The following is a 25,956-nucleotide window of genomic DNA, read 5'->3' on the forward strand; positions in this document are numbered from 1 at the left end:
AAGAAGTATTCCGGATGAGACGACGCGATAACAGTAATAGCAGACTCGTCTTCCCGAAGGGTGGCAGTTACAGGGTTGTAATATTGATCGGGCACCGGGTCACTGTTCATGTCCAGAGTTGGATTCACGCCATTTCAACGGTCAAACGAAAGGTCAGCACCATTTTCTATTATTTTCGCAATAAGCTGATCAATCTTTCGCTCCCCGATCTACCGACGTATCGTTTTTTCAACATCGGATTTGTCGAGGGTATAATCGATAATGTGTGAAATAGTGATGTGCGAGGTTCGTTTTAGCCGAGCTTTTCGTGAAAAGAGAAAATATTCTTGTGCATCTATTAAATAAAATTAATTATTCTTATAGACACAAGAATTCTCACGAATAATAATAATAATATAAATTAATATGTTTAGTTGATCGAACAACGAATTACATTATTACGTATTCAAGCTGCACCGTGCAAGCTAACTAGGAAACATTTTAATCCGGAACTGTGTCTATGCGCAAATGGAAATGTCGCAGCAAATGAATTTGCATAGAAAGTTGGAGTTTTGCATATAAATAGTACCGAGCCAGAGACACAATGTGTGTCATTACATTAAAATTGCGTTTTCGCACTACAACACTGTAATCGTATTGTCCGGAAAAGCCATAAATATATGAAATATTGGGTAACCATCGCATTATGAAAGCGATACTCTGCATTTCCCCCACACGCTATAAAATCATGATATCATTAAACTGACCATTATTTGTAACGCATCGACTATTTTACTGCAAAAAGTATATCACGCAATACAGAAGCGTGATATATAAATCTATAGTTTTTTAGATAATAACTGCGTCCAGATTAGATATGAGCAATTATTAATATAATTTATAGTATTTTTTTATCATACATAATATAACAATTTTCTATCAAGATATTATTTGTATACATTTATAAACGTTATAAATATAAACAAACTCTTTTTTATTTTTCTACATTTACACGCATGATTGAAAAGTCATTTGAGAAAAGCGGTTTAAGTTAAAAAAAAAAAAATTATATTTTAAAATTCAATTTGAAATAAAACTTAATTATTCGTTGCATGTATAAATTACAGTCTAGACATGAAAAAAACAGATCTCTGTCAAATGTTATACATATATACGAAAATAAAAATTAAAAACATAAATTAAATATATAAGGAAGATTAAAAAGGAATTCTATAAAATTTTTAATTTTTGTCTTTTTTATTTTGACTAGAAATATTGATGAATTAATATATATTTTATATTTCTATAAATTTGATAATAAATTTTCAACAAAGAAAATTGAAAGAGAAAATTTGGATTGAGAAAGAAAAAGTAACCAAGAGCACACAAGCAATCAGAAATATATAAAGATAAAAGACTTAACTGCAGTTAAGTTGTTCTCCCAAAGAATTTCTCGATTTCGAGCGTGATATATACCACGCTCAAATATCACAAAACCACAAAAGGATCCCCGGGAGAAAATAGACGGGAAAATGAAACGCGACCGTGATGTCACGTGGCAGTCGACGCGTTAAATTGCGGAAACACCCATTTTACGCGGATCTCTCTCCATTCTCACACATACCTTTCGGCGGGTAGACACAGACGTGCGTAATTTTCAAAGGCGATTGCGGCCAACGTCAATACGGTCACCAAAAAGCAAAGGGCCTCGAGGGTCCACTCAAATCGGCAGGTAGCCAGGGACTCTTCGTGGCCCGCCAGGATTACGATCACCGAGACCGGTATTACCAGTCCGGTCACCACCAGATCCGCCAGCGCCACGTTCACGAGGAACGCGTTTCCTGGAAAAAAGAATCCGCGTGTGAAACTCATTAAAGTAATTAGCTTCCAACAGTTCTTGCGATCTGGAAACGCTCGAGAGAGTCGACGTTCCGCACTTTTTACGTTCGTATTATATATTGTGGGTAGGATCTTGGCAGATATACTTGAAATAATGTTTCTCTATCGTGCGATAATCGCAAAATTGCGCGAAGCGATATCTAAATTAATACATTAAGTTCGAAAAACCTTACTATAGTCAATATTACCAACTTTTATATATATATATATATATATATATATATATAGAGAGAGAGAGAGAGAGAGAGAGAGAGAGAGAGAGAGAGAGAGAGAGATCTGCTTTTCTCATATTTTATAATCTTTCTAAAAACAAAAGCGAGGATTTCATTTAATGGACAAATTAAATTTTAGACAAAATTTTATTTCGAATAATTTTTTCGAGATTCTTGCGAGATAAGCGGATTAAATATCATTGACGAGTGATAATTTAAATTCATATTCCATAAAAAAATTTAACAATGCACCATTATTAAAACTTGATGGTAGCTTTGAATAATCGCGAATTCCGTCGTTACACGTGAATGTTCGCGTATTGTGAGAGCTTGGGGGAACTCTATACAATATCAGCTTTAATACCTTAATGCTGCGATTGTCACGCGATGGGAGATGGGTGGGCCAGATAGTAGGCTGCGCTAATGCGTGTAAATTAGGGGTTTCATTTGTCTTTTGAGGCTTCTTCGACATGTTTACGAACCGTTTCGTCGCAGCTTTATGTCGCAGTAGCTAGAATTTACCGTCTAGAATGTAATCCACTGGGTTAGAATTCACCGTTTCCGATCGATCGCGCGCGTACGCTCCGTCCGAAGAGAAAGGATTCCCGGATAGTGATATAAATTCACAGGGTAACCGTGTTGGATACATATCGATCTATCGCCCACACACGACGCCAGGATTTCGACTGTACTGCCAAGAGCGTCAAACACGCTCTTCCCCTTCCGTTGGCAAAAGAATGCCAGCCTTCGATCGGGTACCCTTGTGCCAAACTATTATATTACGCGGACTGAAAAATCTTGGATTTTTTGCAGCTTTGTGCCGGGAGCTAAGGGAGGGCTTGATTTTCACCGTCACGGAGAATCGCACAGAGAGACCAGGGGCCGGTCTCAATCTCCTACATTTAATCAACGCACGCCCACAGGGGCATAATATCAGAGGTCGTAGCTTCTTCTCGGGCGAATCGTAAAAGCCATAGTAATTGCAAAACGATGTCGACCGAAACGAACGGTCATGCCGGCTGTAAAACTTTGTTCAGACGGTAACGGCGTTCGACCGACGACAGCTACTAAAACGAGAGGCTGGAGGCCACCGGTGCAGGCCAGCGGCTGTTATTACGAGTCAACGATTATAGCGTTTCATAAGTTCATATATATATAGGAGCCCGGTTAAGCGAAATATCAAATCGTAGAGATCGAGTCGCAGAAAGAAAGGAGCGTAATATCTGCATTATCTTGCGTTGCTGCCCCTCTCTCGCGACGCGATATATTCCCTCGATTCTCGGGGATTTCCCCGAGATCAATACCCGACGAAGAGACACACGAAGAAAAAAGAAATAATATCCGTACGTCGGCACGTCCTTAGGGGAGTATAACGGTATAATAAGGTTGCGCGAAGGGAACGAACGTATACGCCGTTACGCTCGCTCACACTATCTCCTCTATGAGTAATAAAATGCATAATAAGATTCATTTCTTTCTCTTTTTTTTTTATTTTGTTTCACACCGCACAAGTGCACGAGTGCTAAGGCACTCGAGCTTTCGCGCCGAGCTTAACGATCCGTCCGTCAAACGAAGAAAAGACCTGTGTGTATTATGATATGAATAAAAATGAAGTTTTCATTAGTCAATCGCCAGTCAGTCGCGCATACATATGCATTCGCGCGCGCACGAGGAGCAATTATTATAATTATACATTTTCTTGCAGCCCCACATCTTGCCCCGTTCTCTACCCGTGTTGCGAAGCTAGAGCTTCACTCACCCTTACAAGATAAATTTTCATTTACTGGTTTCCTTATGTAAATATATACCGCGCACAATGGGATAATGCCCTACGCCCGACGTAAAACGATGCAGTGGGATATCAGGTATTCAAATTACTTAGAAAAGGTATATAGTTATGAGCAGCCGAGCGTCACGATTTTAACCGCGCAGTTTAATTAAGTCGTGAAAGCACTTTTAAGGAGTCATCAACACCTATAAATTACAAACAAAGCGGCGCGTTAAGTTCGCAGCCGGCACGTGTAATTTAGTCTTTTTCTCGACATCTTATCACTATCTCGCGCAAAGTGGCACTTGGCATCGGACACTCTCATTAAAGTACCTGGTACAACGCATTACTTACATATGTCCATTTTAATATGGATAAGTCATTTATAAAGTTAATATCTATTTGAAAAAAAAAAAATATTACAGTACTTGCGGAAACAGTCTCTTACATTGTTGTCGTCAAAAGATAAAAATGTAACATTATATTGCACGGTAGAGAGATTCTTGAAAAATGATATTATTTTCTTATATACATGTTTATTTCTTTACAAGCGGAACTGCGGTTGCAATACACTGCTCATTTGCATTTTCATGTTAATCAACATAAAATAACGATATCATAAATTAATAGGGGGAGAGATTCTTATCGATTTAATTTATTGCAAACTTTTCTTATTCTTACTCATTTGTTGAAAACAAAGCTCTCAATACCGGTACGTTTGTGTACGATTGAAGAGTTAATAATCCTAACATCACAACATTAAGAATATCTGGGGAACACGCTCTAGCAGATAAAATAAATTACATTTCCACCCTCGCTCGAAAGCTAAAGTGACATTTTTACCGAGGGTTACTTCGGACTTGTCGCTTTTTAGGAAGCGCAAAACGCATCAACACGCCGGCGGTTCGCAGGACGGCCGCAAACGTGTTCGCGCCTTTGGCGAGGATATTACACCACTGCGATAAAAATGATTACGCGACAAATTGCACCGTCCGCGCAAGGTAGGCGCGCCTCTTTTCGCCTTCGTCTGCCGGTTAATAGGATGAAATATCGCGGCCTCTCCGGTAAGCTAGGTAGACGAAAACTCGGGGGAGAGAAGAGAGAATCGCGCGCAGAGGGTTTGCAGAGGCGGAAAGAGGATCGAGAGGGCAAGGGACCCCCCCGCGTTCTTCCTCTCTCTTCAGATATCGGCGAATTAAGCCCTGCAGTCGTCGCATTCGCGCCGCCCGCATTCGCCGATCGCATTTTCCGGCGGTACGTTTCGGCGTGACGAGATCCGATCGATTCAGCGGTTGATGCGTGGAATAAATTATCCCGCATCAGCGCTCCGTGGCGTCACTTCGAAATTGATTCTCTCTATCTCATCCTCCTCTATATCTCCATCTCTCATCCGGGTCCCCTGTCTAGCCGCAGTGCCGCAGCATCGTCATGGGAACGTGCTCTCTATCCCCCTTCTACCCCGGAGTATTCTTCTACGTACCGAATGAATCCGCGCTGATCAGAATTTGTTTTAATCGATTTACCGAGTCAGCCCGCCGCGCACAGGCTCTCCTCCTCGTTCCATCTCCTCGTTGTGCCCCGTCGTTTCACGAGCGCCGAACCGAACTATTCGCCAACCGCACCGCGGAGTACCCGAAGTATTCGCATTACCGGCGTGGATTCACCGCGTTCGGCCGCCTCCGTGATCGGGGTTTCCAAGGGAAGCACCCCACAGACGAGACGAGATGAGACAAGAACGAGTAGAGTGGAGAAGAGAGAGAGACAGAGAGAAGATGGAAGATATAGAACGGCGCTCTCTCGTTGCGGCATTAGATACGAGGCTAGCAGAGTTATACGGCAACCGGGCCCGCTCGTGCGGCTACGCGCCGCGAAATTGACTCGCTCATCCGTGTACACCCTTATAGGGACCCCACGACTGCGCAATCCATTACGGCGCCATTCGGGTTACCGGGCATCGCGGTGGATCCCCGCTGCGGTACGGGGGCTTTTTGTTTCTACCGAGTTCTCTCTGTGCCGAGCCGGCAGAGTTCACGCAAACGAAGCCGAAGTCCGTCCGACACTTCACGTCCGCAGTGGAAATGGGGTTTACGTCAGGCACGAACGGACATCTACGAAAGCATTTCCCGCGATCCTCTCTCGTTCCGCAAGCACACACACCGGAGACGTTCCTCCTCTCTTGCCGCACGCCGGGGTGGAGGCGACGCGCGGAAAAAGGAGGAATCGCCCAGTGGTAGGACCGGATTTCCGGCTACAGACAGGCCAGTTGCCGTCGCGTCACGTTCGGACGTATTTATTGGAAAGGGACGATCGTGAAGTTCGAAATTGCGCGCGCGATCGGCACATTAAAACTTCAATCTTGTTACAAGCTTATTCGATGTCCTACGATGTCCCATCCATACCCAAACTCCTGTATTATGTATTATTGGCCATTCGCGTAAATTGACAGTGGCTCGAGCAAAATTTCTAGTAATAGATATTTCTCATAAAAGGAGAACTTGCTATTTTATACAATCTAACTTTTTCTTTTTTATTTAAAATACTTCATCATTTTTTTTAAGATACTCAACTATTTTAAGACAATACAAAAAAATTGTATAGAGATCTCTTAGCATATAATTATTAAGAGAAAAAGAATATTAAATTAAAAACTATATTACATAATTTTATAATTTAAAAAAAATTTAATCATAAAAGAAAAGACTAAATTAATGCAATAAAAATTTAAACATATCGTAATTACGTTACTACATCAAAAACGAATTAATCTCTCATTAAAAAATTATGTGCATTCTCTTTCTCATAAGAAAACAGATCTAGTTTATATAACTTATATACACTCTCATCATATTATGTTATTTTTAAAGCATTAACCAATAAAAAATATATGACTGTAAACCTAAGAAATAAATCAGCAAATAATATTTCAAAGACAATTTAGATGACTGCTAATGTAAAAATATATTCATGCATTCCCATCGTCTCTCTGCATTTCAGAATAAACAAGGATTCATGTATTCTCATTCACGGTTGTTATCAATATTTATACCATACTTTGAACATGCGCATTGAATGCGGAAACGATTATAGAGCACCATCTTCTTGAGAACATTTGCATTCATCACGTTGAGTCCGGATATATTTACAATTATTATAAAATCGAGAAATAGTCACGAACGAGGCGAAGGTTAATTCTCGTTACCGCGATAATAATGACCCAAGTTTCTCGTTGTCATCACGAGGCACGAGAGACGACACATCACAGCAAACTGCGCATTAAAAGAACTTTATAGCTGACAAAACGAGTAAAACGGAACGAGATTTTCTCGGTGAATAGTTTCAGACGAACGAAAGTTGGTATTATTTGCGCCACTGTCGAGATTCATGCGGAATAAAATAGCGGTAAAAATGTTTCGGGCCGTTTCAATAAGAATTACGAGGCTGGCCAGTGTGTGACGGTACACAGTTATAAAACCGAGAAACTCGACAAATTGGAGTGCTGAGAAGAAGAAGAAGAAGAAAAAGAAGGAAGAAAAAAGGAGAAAGAAGAAAAAAAAAGGAAAAAGTCCATTTAAAGAGAGAGAGAAAGTACGGTAAAGTAAAATTGATTCGCTGCTCTGGGACATCAAGTCTTCTCAGAAAGCTTATACATGATATATAAGTATATATATATATATATATATATATATATATATATATATATATATACTATATATAAATGTATGTGTGTATTTGTGTGTGTATGTGTGTAATAAATATATAAAAGCTATAAAAATATTAATAAATATGAATAAAAAATTACAAGACAGACGATAATTATAATTAATACAAGTGTGTGATAGAAAAATATATATATTCGAAACACAAACACAATAATTTTCATAAAAAAATATTTAAAGGTAATATTAATTTTTTTTTTAATTATCATTTTTTCTTCGAAAAGTTTTTTTAAAAGAACAGAGTCGGGACTTTTGTATTCGTTAACTAATTTATCACCGAAAACTTCAAATTGAAAATTCTGAAGCAGTAAGGTCTATAATTTGTAGACAGATCGTTTTCAAGCGCGACCCAATTTCTCTGTGACAATTTAAACTTGTGGATTTAAATTGAATATAAAGATAAGGAGATACATATATATAAAGAGGAGAGAAGGAAGAACGATATATTTAAGCGACAATGTAATTACATTTCCACTCCCATTGCTTTGTGTTCCATTGTATCTACAGTCATTGTTATTATGCTCTATGCGGAGAGCGCTCGCGTGCAAATAATAATTATCTCGGGTCGGTCTTTCAGAGCGCGGAGACAGCGACACGCGCAATATATACATGCATATATATATATATATATATATATATATATATATATATATAAAACGCACACCTAGGCTGCGTTCGGAAACGTCACCCGAGTGCATTCCCTCGCTTTCTATATCACTACTCTCTCAGTGATATAGAAAGAGAGGGAATGCACTCGGGTGACGTTTCCGAACGCAGCCTAGGGATTATTTATTATCACGCCGGCATATTTGCAAGGAGGAGACAGAGACGAGAGAGAAGTTCGGTTTGCAAATAATACGAGAAATCGATCTCGTCATTGCCGCAGGTATAATGGCACGATGAAGATCCCATCTTCCCTACAGATTGTACCGACGACGTCGTTCTTTGCTGTTATGTCCCTTCCCAGCCGGATACAGACGGAGGACGCTTTTGTCCGTAGAGACGCAAAAAAAAGATAAGAGATCTTACCACGACGATATATACGAAAGAACGTTGTCGCAAGGCATGTCGGAAATGTACGACCCCCAGGATGGCTTTTAGTCGGATATACTTCTATAGAGTAAAAACTTTTGTCGTTGCATTTGTCGATGAGAGTATTCTCTTTCAGGTACCACTGCCTCCCCTGCCGCCTTCTCTCTTCCCTTCTACTCTTTTCAATCCTTTCTAATGTCTCTCGCCTTTACCATTTTAATTTTCCACCTCGGATTTATACAGCGAAAAGAATTTCTCCTCTCTCTCTATATATATATACTATTCGTCTCTATAAAACGAATTCTGCGCGTTCGTCTATCATTTTTATCTATAAGTGCAAAAAAAATTTGCAAACATACCTCGTTTGTTGAGCTGGTCTTCTACTACCACGGCGGATATCATGAAGACGTTACCCACGCTCCCGCCGACGGCGAGAGAGGCCAATAACAAAAGTCGGGCCACTCTGGACCAGGCCGATGACAAGGTCACCGGCGAAACATCGAGGTCATTGTCGATAATGCTACTTAATGTCTTGTTCAGTCTTACTCCAGATTCGATACTGATGATGCTTGCCACGGTACTCGCACCGTTATAGATTGTTGTTACGTTCATTCTGAAACTGAGAAGAACACAAATCATTGTTTATAGAATGATAAATAATAATATAAATAAATCTGCTGCTTAATATTATTTTACATCTTTGTACTAATCGCAGTACAAAATTTTTGATAGAAAAACATTTTCACTCACTTTTGAGTACAAATTAAAATTGCGATCGGTGACTAAAGTTTATATCTGATGATTAACGCACGGGTGATTAACGGCAAATATAACAAAGTCTAATTTTGATGAGCAACACATCCCGTCTTTCATTACTTTAAAGGATGGTTCGTGGTGGTCTTCAAGTTCGAAACACGGAGGAAACGAGGCTAAAGCTATTCGATATCACACTATTATACAGAGAGAGGCCTTTTGAAGATTAGGGCCAACAAGACCATACCGACCACCCTAATTGTGAATTATCGATCGAACCACGGTGTGGGGATAGTCACCTGTTCCGACCTATGGCTCATGTTAGGTTTCTACAATGTCCTCGTTGTCGCTAACAACATCTGCGCAATATCATGGTAATTAGCAAATATAAATGTCATGCACGCAGAAAGATAACAGCTGACGCTATATATTATATAATGTTGTGCAGCTTGGAAAAAGAAGAATTTAGGAATTTAATTCAGGAATTTAAAAATGCATATTTATCTGAACTGCCTTTTATCTCGGCAAAGAAGTTTCACGAACATGACAATCTGTACGAATAAAGTGGAGCAGGTATCCTTTTGCTTCTGTTTTTTTTAAAGAACATATTTAGAAAAATATAGAGAAAGATATTAAAATATTTCACGATCAAAGAATTAAAAAATGCTTGTTTTATATAAATAAAAAATTGGAAATATTATACAAGCTTATAAAACAAGAACATCTTATGGCTCCTGGGTGCTCACCGCGGCCATATTGGATTGTGACGTCAGTCACAGTATTTTTCATATGTATGAGAAAATTATAATCATGCACTAAATTATATCATAATTTATAATAATAGCTCAAATAATATACTCAAATATAAATTTCTAAAGGTGAAATAAATATTTTATAAAATGCAAAAAAAGAAAAAATGTTTTAATATACACAAAACATATAAAATGCTTTCGCTTATTAAAATTTTCTCTGTTGAATTTAACGCAACTTTAGTTTTACTTAAATGATTAAATATATTGATTTTCTATAACTTCTCTATAGAAAATATTAAATCTTCTCTTTTTTAAATATTATGCGTATGTATATTTGACATGAATATATATTTGCAATTTTATATTGCATGCATTTTAATTTGAAACATGCAATTCTATTGTATGTTTCAAATTATCATCGTTAATTTAAATTGTATTATCAATAATGAAACCTATCTGCTTCGCTATTCTGCATATAAATGGAACCGTCTCGATCGTATCTACACAGACATAGCGTTTCCAAAGTGAATTTTAAATTTTCATTAGCAAACGCAGCCTCGGGTGGCCATTGAAATGTTTAACACGCCGTGTTTCGCCGGTCGACGATCGCGAAGAAATTGATCGCGAATATTACGTTTAATAATAAAGCTGCATCATCGCTCTTTCTCCCGATCGACAAACCGTCCTTCCTTACTACTTATAGAAATATTTTCACTTGTTGCATTAGAGCTTGAAATGGCGAACTCCTCGAGCCAATAATCTCATCAATCCCGTTACGTGACCTTTCACGCACATCGACATCAAATCAATTTCCCCGCGGACGATACCGGTATCTTTTCCTAATTGAAAAACGACTTCTGCGCGAGCGAACGAAAGCGTCATTGACACGCCATGGAAGAGCAAACTGCAAATTCTCGCTTCCGTCTTTTCGCGCGGAAGAGGATGAGCCGGAATGATCGATGCTCGTTGTACGAGATGTCTCAAAACTGTCTCGTTTTTTTCTTTACGAATTCTTTATCGAATCTAGCGTCATTTTTTTTTAATTTTTACTCTCAGTTTGTTATTAGATTAGTATTTACATAGATTAGTATTTACATTTCAAAAATTAATATCTACTGTTAAAAATAAAATCCACCTAAAGTTGTGGAACGAGAATATTAAGATCTCCTTAATTAATTCGCGAAACGTCCTTCATTTCTAATCGTTAATCGTATCTTGAAGAGCAGAAGTTTTTTAAACTACGTAGCTGACGAAAACTGTCGCGATGGTTTTGGGACACCATGTACATCGAAAACATGCATCTTACGGATCCATGAATACGATACGACTCTTACGTCCGCTTTAAGCGGCTTTTAAATTGTAGATCTATTTCGAGAGGTGTCTCCGACCGTCTGACTACTCGACGAGACGTATAGATTACAATCTCATTGTGACACCTTGCGAAAGTGGATCTCATTCGCGATGCAAAAAGATGCAAACGGTCCTATCGGCGGAAGAGAGCATCTCACGTTTCACGAGTCTCCTTCAATCCCGTTCGAATGTGTGCGTAAAAAACGAGTTACCACATTCGTTCTCTCAAGAAACCTAGAAGCGCATCTCCGATGAAGGCGCAACGATGGATGCGCTTACAACGGGGGATGTTGACGGACGACCACCGTGATCCACCGTCGATCCTGAATGAGCTAGATTACAAGAAGATGTGATTGCATTCCCGCGCGGAACTAAGGAAAAGGGAGGATTATCCTCAGAAATCCTCAAAGTGTGTATTAACGAGCATTCGAATGTACAATCTTTTGAATTATTCCGACTGTGCGAGACAAATTCTCTTTCGCTTCACAATTACAAATCTCTGCGCACACAAGGGGTGCGACAAAATACGGTTACCGCCGGTGTCTCTCCTCCCTTTATCTATGTGAGAATGCACGACGGAGACAAGTCACGTCGTCTAGTCTCTCGAGCAGACCGCTGTGACATTGTCCTCCCGTCACATCTCGCGGTCGGAAATTTCATATTTCTATTCATACAGACACGGTTCACGGTGCTGCTCGGAGGGGAAGCAACCACCTTACATGACTCACCCCGTGAACATAGAAGGCAGAAAATCCGCGATCTACTGTAACACCAGCAGTCTCGCTTCGCGGCGATATCGGATTTCGTGGAATCGATGATGGCCGGGATACAGTTAACCCCCAACACACGCCAAGCCTAGTCCATGTCCGTTTTTCGTGCTCGTATCCGACGGACGGGGATAAAGCGCCGGTGCTAAACGATAGTGCTCGCGTGCTTAATTGCCACCTCGATGTTCGCCTCGCCAGCTTGCCGCGTGCTACGTGCAGTCGCTAAAATTTTTACGGCGCCGACATACGCGAGAGAGGCCTGGACCCTCTCTCGCGGGAGAGAAAAAAAAGGGGAGGGTAGAAAAAACGTATAACGATCTTCCGGAGAGACCGTTCCGGCAGGCGCGCAGGTCGCAACGACACCTTTTACGACTCATTAAAGCGGCCGAAATCGAAGTTACGGTGCAGCCGTATACCATGTTTTATTGACGATAAAGCCGGTGAGGAGTAATTAGGTTCGTATCAAGTTTGCAAACTGCTTCATTTTAAGACTTTCGGAACTTGGCGCCCGCGAGCGCCATCGATGCGCTCGAGGAGTGGCGCCGTTAATTTGCATGAAAGTAATCCGCAAATGAATATTCACCCGGCATATCATTAAGACTGCGCGAAGGGGGACGCGGACCGGCCAGAGTTAAGAGTTAATGTTCACGCGTTCGTAATGATCAAAACATGTTCATTCCGAATTTATATATGTAAACCGTCGAAATTCACACGGAGAGCGAAATAAACATGAGCTTTCCTGTCAATTTAACAAGCGTTTTGATACCACGAACTCTCGTCTCTCCGATGCTCTCCGAACAATGATGAGTGCCAAGATGAGGCTCTAACTAACAAACTAGCATCTCGAATAATAAACCCGCGAAATCGAATGACAATTTTTAACGCTAAACGATCCGTGTAATTACGCGCCATTACCTTTATACGCTTTATCCACAGTTATGGATTGAATGTATAGTGCTATAATTCTTTCATTCCGGCGTAAGACGTTATATAAAGTAGATTCTTGAGCCATCGCGCTCCGATCGCCCGCGTATAAACCGTCGATGGACGATTACAGGGCGGAAAATAAAATTTCTCCGAGAAACGTACGTGCCAGTGTGATAAAGGCGGCAACAAATTTCGCGGATGGCGGGGTTACGTGATTACGTGACGCGTCGACCGGGAAGGTTACGAGAAAGTTTCTGGAGTGTAAAGTGGGCTTAAGGCAGGCGTAAGGATAAGAAGTCACCGAGGCGAGGCTTTATGAGAGGAAGCGAGGGAGGGGAAAAGAGAGGAGAAAAAGAGAGACGGCGCGGTCGTGAGAATATACACGGCTAAGCAAAAAATTCCTCGAGAATGGTGCTCGGATGTGCTCGAAACGGCCCGGAAGTTTCATGGACGGTGCCGGTCCTTTAACATCCGGATCACGTACGCCGGCATCTTTTTAATAAATAATGCATCGTCGATATTTGGCGCGGGATGCTGTAATTTCTCTCGACTACATTTTTGACGTGCTTCTGCGAAGAACAGTACGAGCGGAATTAATGCATTTGTAACTTGAGACTCGTAACAATTCATGACCTTTTTTAAATATCATCGTGATACAGATTTTCCAACGATATAATTAATAGTCTCCTTTATTTCTTTATTATCTAGACTATTTTTATTAGATAATTTGTCGTTTATAAACTGTATTAAATTCATTGAAATAATTCGGTGTCAGAGAATTATTTTATTGCAATCATAATATATGTATATAATTTTTAAATTGTTTTTTCTTATATTTTTCCAAGTATGATCTTTCCATTGATATTATGAAAGTGGATGACTAAAAATAAACTTATTTATTGGATTTAAATTGATACCTTCGCAACGATAAAATAACGTTACCCAAATTTTTATAGGCTATATTATGAAAGAATGTTCAATGAAAGAGAAAACGACAAGGCTACGTAACACGATCTTGAGTCGAAAAAAAAAATTTTTATTAGCTTCTCCTCGTGCAAAGAACCTGATTACCAAAAGCACGTATTCATCAGCATACATGCAGGTAGATCCTCCCATAATCTCGCCCTCTCATCCGCTCTGTATAGTATCGTCTTACCTAATGGGTTTTAAATTGTACGAAATACAACACCATGCAGATTACTATTTCCGTCGCAACAAAAACGAATTTCTATCAGTCCTTTCTCATACGTGTACTGTCGCAAATACCATCTTAGCAGTCGTAAAAGAATGGTTTGCGAACCGGTATTCCGCGAACTGGTATTTTGTTTTAATGCCTTATTTATCGTTTAACTTTCTGACGACGGTTTCGCTCGTAAATCGAGAAGTTCGGTGTCGCACTTAAAGTCTTTGTTTTTTGCTCGCGAGAAAGAGCCTCCACTATATGTCACGTGCTTACTATGTCGGACGCGCGACATAGTGGCAATTATATGTCGCGGCAGGAAAAAGAATTATAAATTATTAAGAGAAACTAACGGCGAAGGAGAATGTTTCAGATTTGTCTTTAAATTTAATCTGTGTGCGTGTGAAATTATTTTTCTTTATCTACAATCATTAAATCTTAGCAACTAAGTCTTAAAGTAGTAATCTAAAGTGGAATCTACTTGAAACTAAAGTTGAAGCAAAGCTTACTTTAAAAAAATAAAACACAAAGTTTCTTCGCGTGTAATCGAAACTTTGTAGTTTAATTCGCCAACAATTTTTTTTTAGTCGTGTACAACTGAAAAATATTATCAGTATCTCCAAAACAAGTCCAAATTGCTTGAACACAATCCGCTTAATAAAATTGCGGGAATTATAGAAAAATGCAATGCATAACCTGATTTGTTATATAACTATTATACAACAAAACATTTTAAATCTTTCGTAATGAGAAGAATCGTCTTTCATTCGCAACAAGTTATGTCGAGTTTTGTATACTTCTTGAAGCAGCATAATAACGCGTATCTATATATTCTACGCTACATAGAATGCATTTAATGCACGTGGCCATTATATATTCCAAGCTTAATAATAAAATCGATTAAACTGTCATTGACGAGACATAAGATGTTTAATATCTTTCAGCATAAAAAAAATTCTACACACGCGCTTTCTCCCTCGCTTCATTTATTTTCTTAAACAATATGCCCCGTTCAACGAAAGAATCCATTAAATGGCTGTGGAGCACAACATAGGATCCACCTGGTCCCGATCTCTTTGTGAACGAACACAATCGGTCGGCAATTTCGAAATATTAATAAAAGATCTAACGCCGCGATTACGAGAGAAAGAGAGGGAAAGAGGAGTAGTATGGATCTCTTTATTGTGCGTTCAAAAACACGCCCACGCAAAAGAACAACAAGGTCTAGTATTGTAGTATATATCGCATCGCAATATTGCTGAAAGAATTGAAACGGAGAATCTGAATGCGAGACTCTTTATTCCGCGCTCTGAAGCAAACGCGTTTATAATATCGCGAATATATATACATATATATATATATATATCGCGCACGGTCCGTGTCACAGTCGAACAATACTGAAATCGAGATATACGTACGATCTGTCAGAGCGGCGGATTTTTCATTACGGTTGTCCCCACTCTCCCTCCCCCCCGGTTTTTTAATTAATACGATTCAAGGCAGAGGAATGCGATATGCGAAACGCGCGCGACTTTGTCGGCGTGCTCTCTCGCGAGCACGCCGCCGTCCGCATAGAAATTCCGCCCTTTAAAATCTGCATCGTTAATTTCCGTCAGAACATCTGACGCGTACAAAAATGTGCCACGTGCATATGACAAGCGCCTAACTCGATCCTTTATTCGGGCCGCGATAACGGACCGACGCGGATTTAACTCATCGGATTGCGAGAGTCGCGCGCGGACGCGGACGATCAGCGGGACGCGACGGCGGGAATTCCGCCTCGCTATTTGTTAACATCTTTTCGAGATTAAATTTTAATCCCACACGGCGGATTGGCTTAAGGAATCTCCTTAGTGTGTAGCGCTACGCGCTACGGAACTGGATTTAAATCGTTTCACGCTACGCTGCCAGATTAGGTTGCTCCCGGGAGCACAGCTGGAATTGATATTTTCAGTACCATGACCGTCGCCGGAGGGAAACTATTAAGTGCACGCTCGTTTCCTTCAAATGCGTCCGCATTCGCAAGCAGATGAGTAGGTAGGTTGTCTATCTCCGCATTTATATTTTTCGTACGTCCGTATTGTTTAAAATGTTACACTAATTGCGTAAATATATATATATATATAATTGGTATTTTTTTTATATATAGAAAAATATATCTTTAACGAAGGTGAGATTTAAAAAAATGAAGATTTTTTTTTTTTTTTTATTCTTTATCTCTATTTCGTTAAATGCAGGATACGTATATATAATTTTATCATTAAGTCAACTGTTAATGACAGATTCATTAAGAAACTTAGAGTCAACTTTCCCGTCTTTGCAATTAGGCTTTTGATCAAATTTTCGTTAATTAAACATCGAATTCAAATTTCCAATCAACTCTAAAACTCCGACTCGAGAAATCAGACGCTAAACTTGGCGAAATTAAAGTTATTTTAACATGTTTTTGTAATAAATAACATGATGATTCTGTAGTCACAAATATGTTTTTAAAAATATAGCTGAAATAAAACAAAATTTTCATACACACTGCTTACACGATGAAGCAGATAATAATCATGCTAATCACGGTAACAAATGAAAAGTATAATTAGAATGTAAATGTAATCAAACGACTATCAACAGCCATAATGTTGATCACGATATTCGCGAGGAATACAAAGTGCACTTAGCAGAACTGAGAACTAACGTAAACTCATGAAAGCATTTATAGAGGGGTGGCTCGAAGAGAGTCGAGTTATACCGAAATGCATTTGACCAGAAACATAATGGGGCCGACGTACGTTCAAATCGTAACATTTTACGCGACAATTCCGGGATTAGCTAGCACCTTGGGGTTTTAGAGTTTCGTCCCCGAATAGCGGCGGTCTCGCATCCGACCTCGTTCGCGTCCGACGATAAAAGAGGGAAGAGGGAAGAGAGAGAGAGAGAGAGAGAGAGAGAGACCGGGCCGCGCCGTTTATTACGTCTCCCTCGTCAGTCATTATCCCCGCAACTTCTCTACGATATTGCGCTGGAAACAGGGACGACGCGACGTTCCCCGACAGGCGCGACGTAATCCGTGAATGCGGAGTAATCAGCGGCCGTTTGCGCGCGACATAATTGCCGGCCGCGCCTATTATGTCCCACCGTACGCGCGGCCGACTGAAAACTTGCAGAATGCATTTCTGAATGAATGCGAGATTGTCCAGGTCCGACGAGAGAAACCACCCCCTTCGCGTCAACGTCCGCGAGAAATTTCGCGGACGCGCCGCGCCGAGGGTATTTCTCGTACATATAAATTCGCGACGCGAAAAATGCACGGGAGGAAAAAGAGAGAGAGAGCGGTCCTCTTATTTTTATATCTACCGGGGAGGAAGATCATTTACCGGACCTCGAAAGAATTCCGAGAAAACTGTGCGCGCCGAGCTGCCTACGTCTTCTGGCTGGCGGGTCACTCTGTGATCTAAAGCGGTCCACCGTCCGGTCTTTGTGTCCGAGGGCGCTTCAAAGTGTAAAATTAAAGTGAATTCTTTGCTGTCTTCTCTAGCTTGGAACAAAGAAACAATTTTCGCACCCTGCCTCCGGCTCTCTCCTTTACGACGCTCAAGCGCCTCCTCTCTCACGGGAGAGTCTCGTGTGTCGTCGGACGAGCTACTGAAATATTACGACACAATATCGATCACGTACGCTCGTACGCCACGATAAAGGCAAAATATTTCTCGAAAATTTCGTATAAGCTGCGGTATATCGGACTTAATAATTTGATTTGATCGAGAGTCGACTCTTATATACTGTGAAATTTATGTCGAATAATTGTTTCTCGAGAGACGATAATAAATGACGTAATAGTATATGAAACGAAAGATTCCGCTCGTAATTCATAAATTAATATATGATTTTTGTTAATAAATAACACGATGAATTTATATACAACTTTGGTTAAAGAACAGCACATCATCCCACTTGTGTAGTATTATCAGCCTTAATATTTTACTTATTTAATTGTTAATAAAACTTCTTTAATTATTGAGAGATACAAGAGTATACTAAAGCCTGAACAAAATTCATCAAATCTTCACGAATGTTGTGCGGCAGCTATTATATAGCTCGAGCGATATTAATCCTCTTATTTTTAAACTCTCTTCCTATCAAAGAACCACCCAAGTTCTTTCTGAACTTAATGTCAATTCTTCTTAGCCCAGAATAAGAAACCTACATTTTTAATGAATCCGTTAGATATTACTACGTTATTACATTATTAATCTTGTTCGAAACACGATGACGTGGATCTTGTAAAAATCTTATTTTACATTTTGTCGTCGTCTAAAGTTGAAAGCGATTTTCCCAACCTATTTGAAGCTGGTTAAGGATCAAAGCACGTTCTCAATATTGAGTTCATTTTCCGAGACCATGAAGGCAAGCAATGTATCGATCTCTTTAGATTCGTAACATACTCTATTTATCAATTTTTCTTTTTTCTTTAATTTTCGTTTTATGCTTTTCTAATGTAATGTAATTAAATAAATGTAAATTACGTGAATGTAATTAAACAAACGTGCGGCATAATTGTACATAGTATAAGCTACCCCCTAGTGACAACATTTTTATGAAACACATCGCGATTGCATTTCGATCATTAATTAAACGTTTCACCGGTCGCCCATCATTCGTCTACTCTCGAAATTAATTTCATCTGTCGGTCTTTCGTAGTCCTATCCGGGAAATTCGCTCTTGTTTGTACGCCACTTCTATCCGCGATCCCATTCGTCCGTTATAAAACGCTGTGTACTCAGCGCTCGACTCTGCTACAGAGCAAGCAAAGAAGCAATTCACAAAGTAAGTAACATTTGAATTCGAATTACGGAAAAGCCTCTGACTTTGCGGGGCGTCGCGCCGAGCCGAGTCGCGTCGCGTCGCGTCGTGGAGAAATTGGTATCGAACCATCGCGCAATTGACGCATAAAATTATGAAATGCCGGACGGCATTTGCATAAGCTGTAAATTGGACATGGAAATTGCATGATGTTTAGCCAACCATTCACGCATTCAATCGCGCCGACCGGACCGGCCGCTCTCTGCGGCGTTCGTTCATAAGCCCAACCAACGTCGGCCAACAATCATTTTCGAAAGTTCAAACACGCGTGTAACGTTTCCGATGAGCGTTTGTAAAATTTATTTTCTCCCGAATTTCGCCGCACACACGTACATAGATAGCGCTCATACGCATATACGCGCGCATCGAGCTGTCGAAACGCTGTCTGCCTCTCATTAAACGTAACCCACACGCGGTGAATATGCATATACGCCACATCGGACACGCATCACTGCGCCGCGCGGCTTGTAATTAGAGAAAATTAAATCTACGTATTAAGCCTCCCATATAAGCCGCGCCCTTTTCCCTTTTCTCCGCGAGAAAGCCGGTCTTTGCCCCCCCTCCCCCCACACACGCAGATTACACTTGTCGAATTAGTCGATTTCTGCTAGTCGTATACATACAACACACATACAAACACGTCTCTCCCTTCTCTACCGCGAGCGAAGATCTTCATGAAGCTTTAATATTTTTTACGCCCGGCGCGCCTATCAAAGGATATTTCACTGTAGTCGCCAGCAAATATTTATTGCGTATCCGCTTTGCGCGGGGATAATTTCATAATGCATTACTCGTCGGGGCTGCCGTGAAGCTCTTTGATGCGAGGCCGAAAGTAGGAGGAAATCCACTTGAAAAACTTTATACTTCGCTCCGCCGGCATCCGAAACTTGAGAAATCCTTCAGACAGCTCGCGGAAAACTCGAGAGGCGGCGAGAGAACCGGCATTGCATCGCGATCGATATCGCGATTCAGTGCGTTTCCCGCGGAGAGAAGTCCAGGTTGACGCCTAACTTCGTTTGCACAGATGAAGACAGTCAAAGCATCCGTCTCGAGATAAGGCGGAAACGAAGTTTACTTCTTTCACGCCTGAAGCCTCTTTTAAGTGTCCGGGCGCGATCGTGGAAAAATGATCTGTTTCGTGTCCCGTTCCGTACAATATCGAACACAACGAACGATATTAAAAATCGCGAGTGTACAGCAATTAATCGCGGATCTGTGTGTGTGTGTGTGTGTGTCAAAAAAATTCTCTCATTATTATATAAACCTCCCTAAGTTTACGTCTCGACGAATAAATACAAAAAATATTTTTGCTTTTATCGAAATTGCGTCGTTGAAATAATCTCGTTAAAGGATTATTTCGATTTTGTTACGTAATGAATTTTGTTCCTCTTTTAATCCTTTTGTTTCTTAATCCGCGTAACTAGAATCCGTTTTTAATGGCGTGCCGATCGAATTTAGCAGTTACATACATACACAAATTTGCGTCGCGTTAACTCTGTACAATTTCTCTTCCATTTCTTCTTACACGTGGTCTTTCTCGCAGGAATGGAAAATACGGGATATATCGTTGTGAGATATGTTTCGCGCAGCAGGGGACTGTATCGAAGGATTTTACGGTATCAGCGTATGATTTTTCTGTCAACTGTAATCAATTATACGCATGATGGAGGATGCAATAATTTTTATCGATTCTTATCTCACTGTCACGTCTTTCTGTATTTTATTTATTGACGTACTAGATAAGGCAATAAATACATATGTCAAAGATGCACTTATCATTAACAATATTTTAAATATAAATATAAAGTTGAGATGTGTAACCGCGCTTTTATTCGGAAACCAATTTCCATTTTCTCCAACGTGAGATATTTCAAAAGTTCCGGCCATCTCGTCGGATTTAATCCGGAAATTTCGGATTTTAGCTATTTATTTCTAGATTACTGGTTGACTTTCTATCTCCGAGTGAATCACCTCGGTAAAACCAAATTTTAAAAGAGAAATCAACTCTGATCTCTAATTAGATAAAACAAAATCATATATTTTAGAGATATAGAAATATATATATATAAATATTTTGACGCATATATTTTTGTTAATCCTTTATATCTTTTATTATAATTCCGATAAGATGTGTAAGAACTTGGAAGAGCTAAGATATTAAAGAGATATACCGCTATTATTTGACACATATTTGGTGCACTTCAGTCAGTAATTACACGATGTAATTACAGTGTATTGCATCTCGAATGCGGTTACGGGCCGAGCTCTCCGCAATCGCAATAACAGTCAATGCACGGCATATTCATATTACGTTCTCGACGTGCAGTGGCATATAACTAGCGGCCGCACCTTGTCTAAATGAATTTGCATAGACGGTTGAACACTCTGTACCAAATTTGCAACTCGCTCGCTTTGATATTCGTTAGCCGTGTAAGCTTTTACGTTTAGAGAACAAACGCCTGAAATTTATGCGCCAGCACATTCTCAGAGGAAAAAAAAACAAAAATTATCGTAGCAATTTTGAGTAAATCAATTTTAATTAATTGCTAATAGATTATAGCCTCCATATGTCTGCCGTACTTAATTGAGATCATTTAGACTACTTTGTTATGCGATTACGAGTGACAAGATCATAAATAAATGTGTACATGATACGCATAAGTATACATATTACACATTTAACGCTTCAAATGATGTGAACGTAATTAGTTGTCGCGTTTAAGATTATTGTGTGCGGCGATAAAGTTTCTAATTTTAGTTTATCAGCGTTAAATTGTTACTATACAGTTTCGCACGGACGCGATACGTTAACTATCTTCATAGTTTTATTAACGAGGAGGGCATAGGATAGGAGGAGAAGGGGGAAGGAAAGGGTGAAGGCGATGGTAAAGTCCTATCCTAGTACTAACTCTCACACCTACGCGAAACTCACGCCCGGGTATTAGAGCGTGTACAGGCAACACAGGGATATCCGCGAACTTGGTCTAAATTAATTTTCATAGACGGCTGAACATCTCAATTTGTGCCGAATCTACAAGTTGCTTCCCTTGATGTTGCTAGTTCGAATAGATCGCGCTCGTCCCGGACAGGCCCCTCAAGTTCGGCCCTTTAATAACTCACCGGCAATATTACGGCTCGTCGAGTCTCGCGACATGTCGCAGATAAATTGCATCGTTTAGCGGACACGCACCCGCACATAAACCCTTTAATCCCCGGTAAGCAATCAGGTCCGGTCGGTGCAACGCGACGCTCAACGATATTACAACGGTTGATCTTGCCGGCCATCGAAATTCCGCAAAGGCCAGCTAATCCGGGCTTCAAAGCGACGTTATGTTTGATAGCGGGCTTTAATGGGTTCGCGATAAGAGATATACACAACCGAGGATCATTGCGCTAACAACGTGCGCCTTTTTTCGGCCTCTTATTTTTTCGCCGCAACAACTTGCGAAGGGATATTTAAGGGGATTTCATTCTAGTCCGGCCGCTTAAAAGTTGACGGATAAAAATAGTTACCTGTGGCACGATAAAAATAACGAGCGTGAGATTATAGCTCCGATAAATTCGTGAAGAAACGTCGGAAACAATTTAGAACTTTTTTCCGAAAAAATATTGTATCCATTTTGTTGAAAATTATGATCCAAAAATATTAGCTTTTAAATTATTTGATCCCCTAATGTGTTCATCTTTTTTTTCGAAAGATCCTTAACTCTATAGAACATTGGATCATAACTCCAAATTTTATTATAATCGACATTATGTCGTTTTGAGAATGACATTATGGCTGATATAATAAAGTTATAAAATTTTTATCGTCATTGCGAAAGCGAGAGCGGAAGATGAATAGGCCAGAGCGAGGGAATTAATTCAAGCCGATTTTACCCTCTTCAAATGGTCCTCTCGCGAGCTTCACTTATACGCGTTTGCCACAGTCGCAGCAGAGCCAATATCAGTACTTATTAATAAACGTCGACTCCTTTCCTATATTCGCGGCGACTCTTTTGTGCTCGAAAATGAGTTTCGGAACGCGAACGTCACTTTGCTCCCAACCGGAGCCGCGTCGTCTTCCATCCGCTTTGCGCTCCGCGTTTCGGTATTCTGCCTGGTGAATAATTTAAATGAAGGGGATGAGGAGGGGGGGACAATCGCGCGTCGCCCCGTCGCTCTTCCGTGCCTCTGTAGCACGAAAATCCTGCACGGAATCCTGCACATATATCGAGCCTGTCCCGATAGATCTTGCCGCGCAGCGCGTTACCAAGGCTCTTTGATAAGATTAACCCTGTTTTCCGGCCAGGTTCAATCGTATCAGGGTAGGTACCAGCTGGTACACACGACGTCCTTTTATCGTCATTCTTTTCTAAATTTAAAGATGTTATCTGCGTGTACCGTTCGCTCGAGATACGAGGCACAAGCGGACGGAAAGCCATTTTATCATGTCACGAAACAAAAGTTACAATCATTCGGCGTATAAATTTGTCTGCATATGCGTTAAGTATTTTAACTCTGGAGTAGGCGCATAAATTGATATATACTACTTATTTTTTAATATCTCCTTCTCCATGAAATTCATAACGTAATTAATACATGTAATGATATGTAGCATTAACAAGTAAAATCCAGCAAACATAATTTCACGAATAATTAAAAGATAATTAAAAAAGATTGTTACTCTTTTCTACAATAAATTATACTTTTATGTATAAATATCTTCACCTTAAAATAAGCTAAAATTATTTCGTTTCTCTGTCGTTTGATCACCCCCTCCCCATCATCGCATCATCGTTCAGATGTTCGCATTCAATAGCGTCGCGGAAATTTGCAGGTTTAGTGTCGAGACCTACGGAAACTTGCGCACGACGTCTGAAACGGTCCCGTGATTCTCGCGTTATTTGACCTATGCCTGAGATGGCGTGTCTACGGTTTCTATTATAACGTCACGTTATACGGTCGATGTGGCAGGAACTTGGAGCAACTGTGCACCCTTGCGCGTCTTTACGTTAATTACACGGAGTTTGTAGGTGTGTTGCTGCGGATCCGCCGTGTTTTGGGGAAAGCCAATTCTCCAAGGCGTAGAGCAACCCGTTCCGTCCTCCCTTCGTAGCAGGGAGGTGAGATACATAAATCAAATTACCTTTGATCGTCAGTATAACGCGACGCTTACCGTCATCGCGTCTAATTTATTGCGCTAAATGGCCGCGGGCGGCAATAAAGCAAGAGAGATAGAGAGACAGAGTGAAGTGACGAGAGAAAGAGAGCGTACTTGGTGCTCTCGGCAAAGTCGGAGCGCAGTATAATATGCAGTTTAGTATGCACGCGCGAACTGGATAACAGGAAAGTAAATTTTAGCGGGACGTGCGCTGGCGCTCGAAGCCCGTCCATGTGTGTTGTCATTTTACTTTTCCGGTTTCTGAATTGGCTTTAACTTTCACACAGTTGGTACAGCTGCCCTCTCATCCCTCTCTCCTCTTCCTCCCCGAACCCCGGTAACGCGTGAATATTCATCCGCGGAAGTATTTGATTGCGCTAGAGAAATAGCGCGGCTCTTGCGTACGTGTGGGCGCATTTACAAACCGTGTGCACGTTTCTCCCTATCGCGACGAACAAAGTCTCAGGTGTCGAACGAGTGCTGTCTCTCTCTCTCTCTCTCTCTCTCTCACCGAGATGCAACTTTTTCAGGGGGTCTCTCACCTCATCTCTCGCGAGACTTTATTTCTCTCATTTCGAGTCGCAATTAAGAGGCCTCTTTGAAGTTTCCGCGCGCGACAATTCCGAATTCTAAATTTAAAATGAGAAACAATTTCCTCCTCCCGCGTCGCGTTGCGACGCGATCCGTCTCGGGGAGATAGACGGCAATAAGAAACAAGTAGACCAATTTAATTCAATGCCTCCTCGAGACGCGACGCGAATGACCGTGAATTGCCAGAATTAGACTATCCGGCATTAATCAGCCGTTAAATGCTGGTGCGTTTGCGCTCGCTCATCGGATGATGCAGAAAAAAAAACAATATCACGAGGATTAGTGAATTTTTTCGCGTGAAACACGGTTACCCTGCGATGCCGATTTTGCTCTCTTCGATTAATATTTTACTTCTGCCGCGCGCAACCCTCCGGGGGATTAAAGCGACCAAATGTTGCCTGATTAAATGTTTACAGTTGGTGTTAATGACTGCACCTGTTACCTCCCTTCTCGGTGTCTCGTCCACCATTTTATCGAGAACTTTATTGTCCCACGCACACCATATATGCCATCACCTGTATCCGCGGTTAAATACCAATAGTATCGTTAGATTACGCTCGACGCTAAGCAGAGCCAATTTTCGTGAAACCCGACCTGACCTTTCGACACCGAAATGCAATGGCCGGCTCCGCAGCGATGAGTTTTAGACGCGTGATGGTTACGCAATACGTTATCCGGATGTGGAAGCGCGCAGGGGAGAAAAACGCCATCGCCATCTGCCACCGAACGATTATTATTTCCCAAATAAATTAGCGGGCGCGTAGTAGTAAATCGTGCGAGCGACGCAGTTGGTTGGTCAGAGATAAATTATGCTGCCGATACGAGCGTCGTAAGCGATAAACATTAACCATCGCGCCGCTACGACGCGGCACTCGTAAATTATTTTAATTAATTGGCTCCGAGGCATCTCCGCCGGCGCCCATTATTATTTCGTAAGACGACGGTTCGATCTAGCTAGATTCGGCGGTTCGTCTTTTACGCGCGCGTCTTCTGCCTCTCGTCCCTCCCAAGCGCAATCCCGCTTGAGGAATTC

General features: G+C 40.8%; 1 protein-coding gene across 1 annotated transcript in view; it reads right to left on the bottom strand.

Moving 5' to 3' along the window:
* The window catches only part of LOC145933075 (melatonin receptor type 1B), a 168,590-nt gene that overhangs the window by 9,522 nt on the left and 133,112 nt on the right, over positions 1-25,956 (bottom strand). Inside the window, exons 4-5 of the mRNA XM_083032524.1 lie at positions 8,966-9,225; positions 1,604-1,820 (exon numbers count right to left, since the gene is read on the bottom strand). Of these exons, the coding sequence (XP_082888650.1) occupies positions 1,604-1,820; positions 8,966-9,218 (470 nt within the window). The 5' untranslated portion in view covers positions 9,219-9,225. The remainder of the gene's footprint in view (positions 1-1,603; positions 1,821-8,965; positions 9,226-25,956) is intronic.

This window comes from Prenolepis imparis, unplaced genomic scaffold (genome assembly GCF_030444845.1).
Source record: "Prenolepis imparis isolate NDT839.2.m4 unplaced genomic scaffold, iyPreImpa1.0 SCAF_2, whole genome shotgun sequence".
Taxonomy (NCBI): Eukaryota; Metazoa; Arthropoda; class Insecta; order Hymenoptera; family Formicidae; genus Prenolepis; species Prenolepis imparis.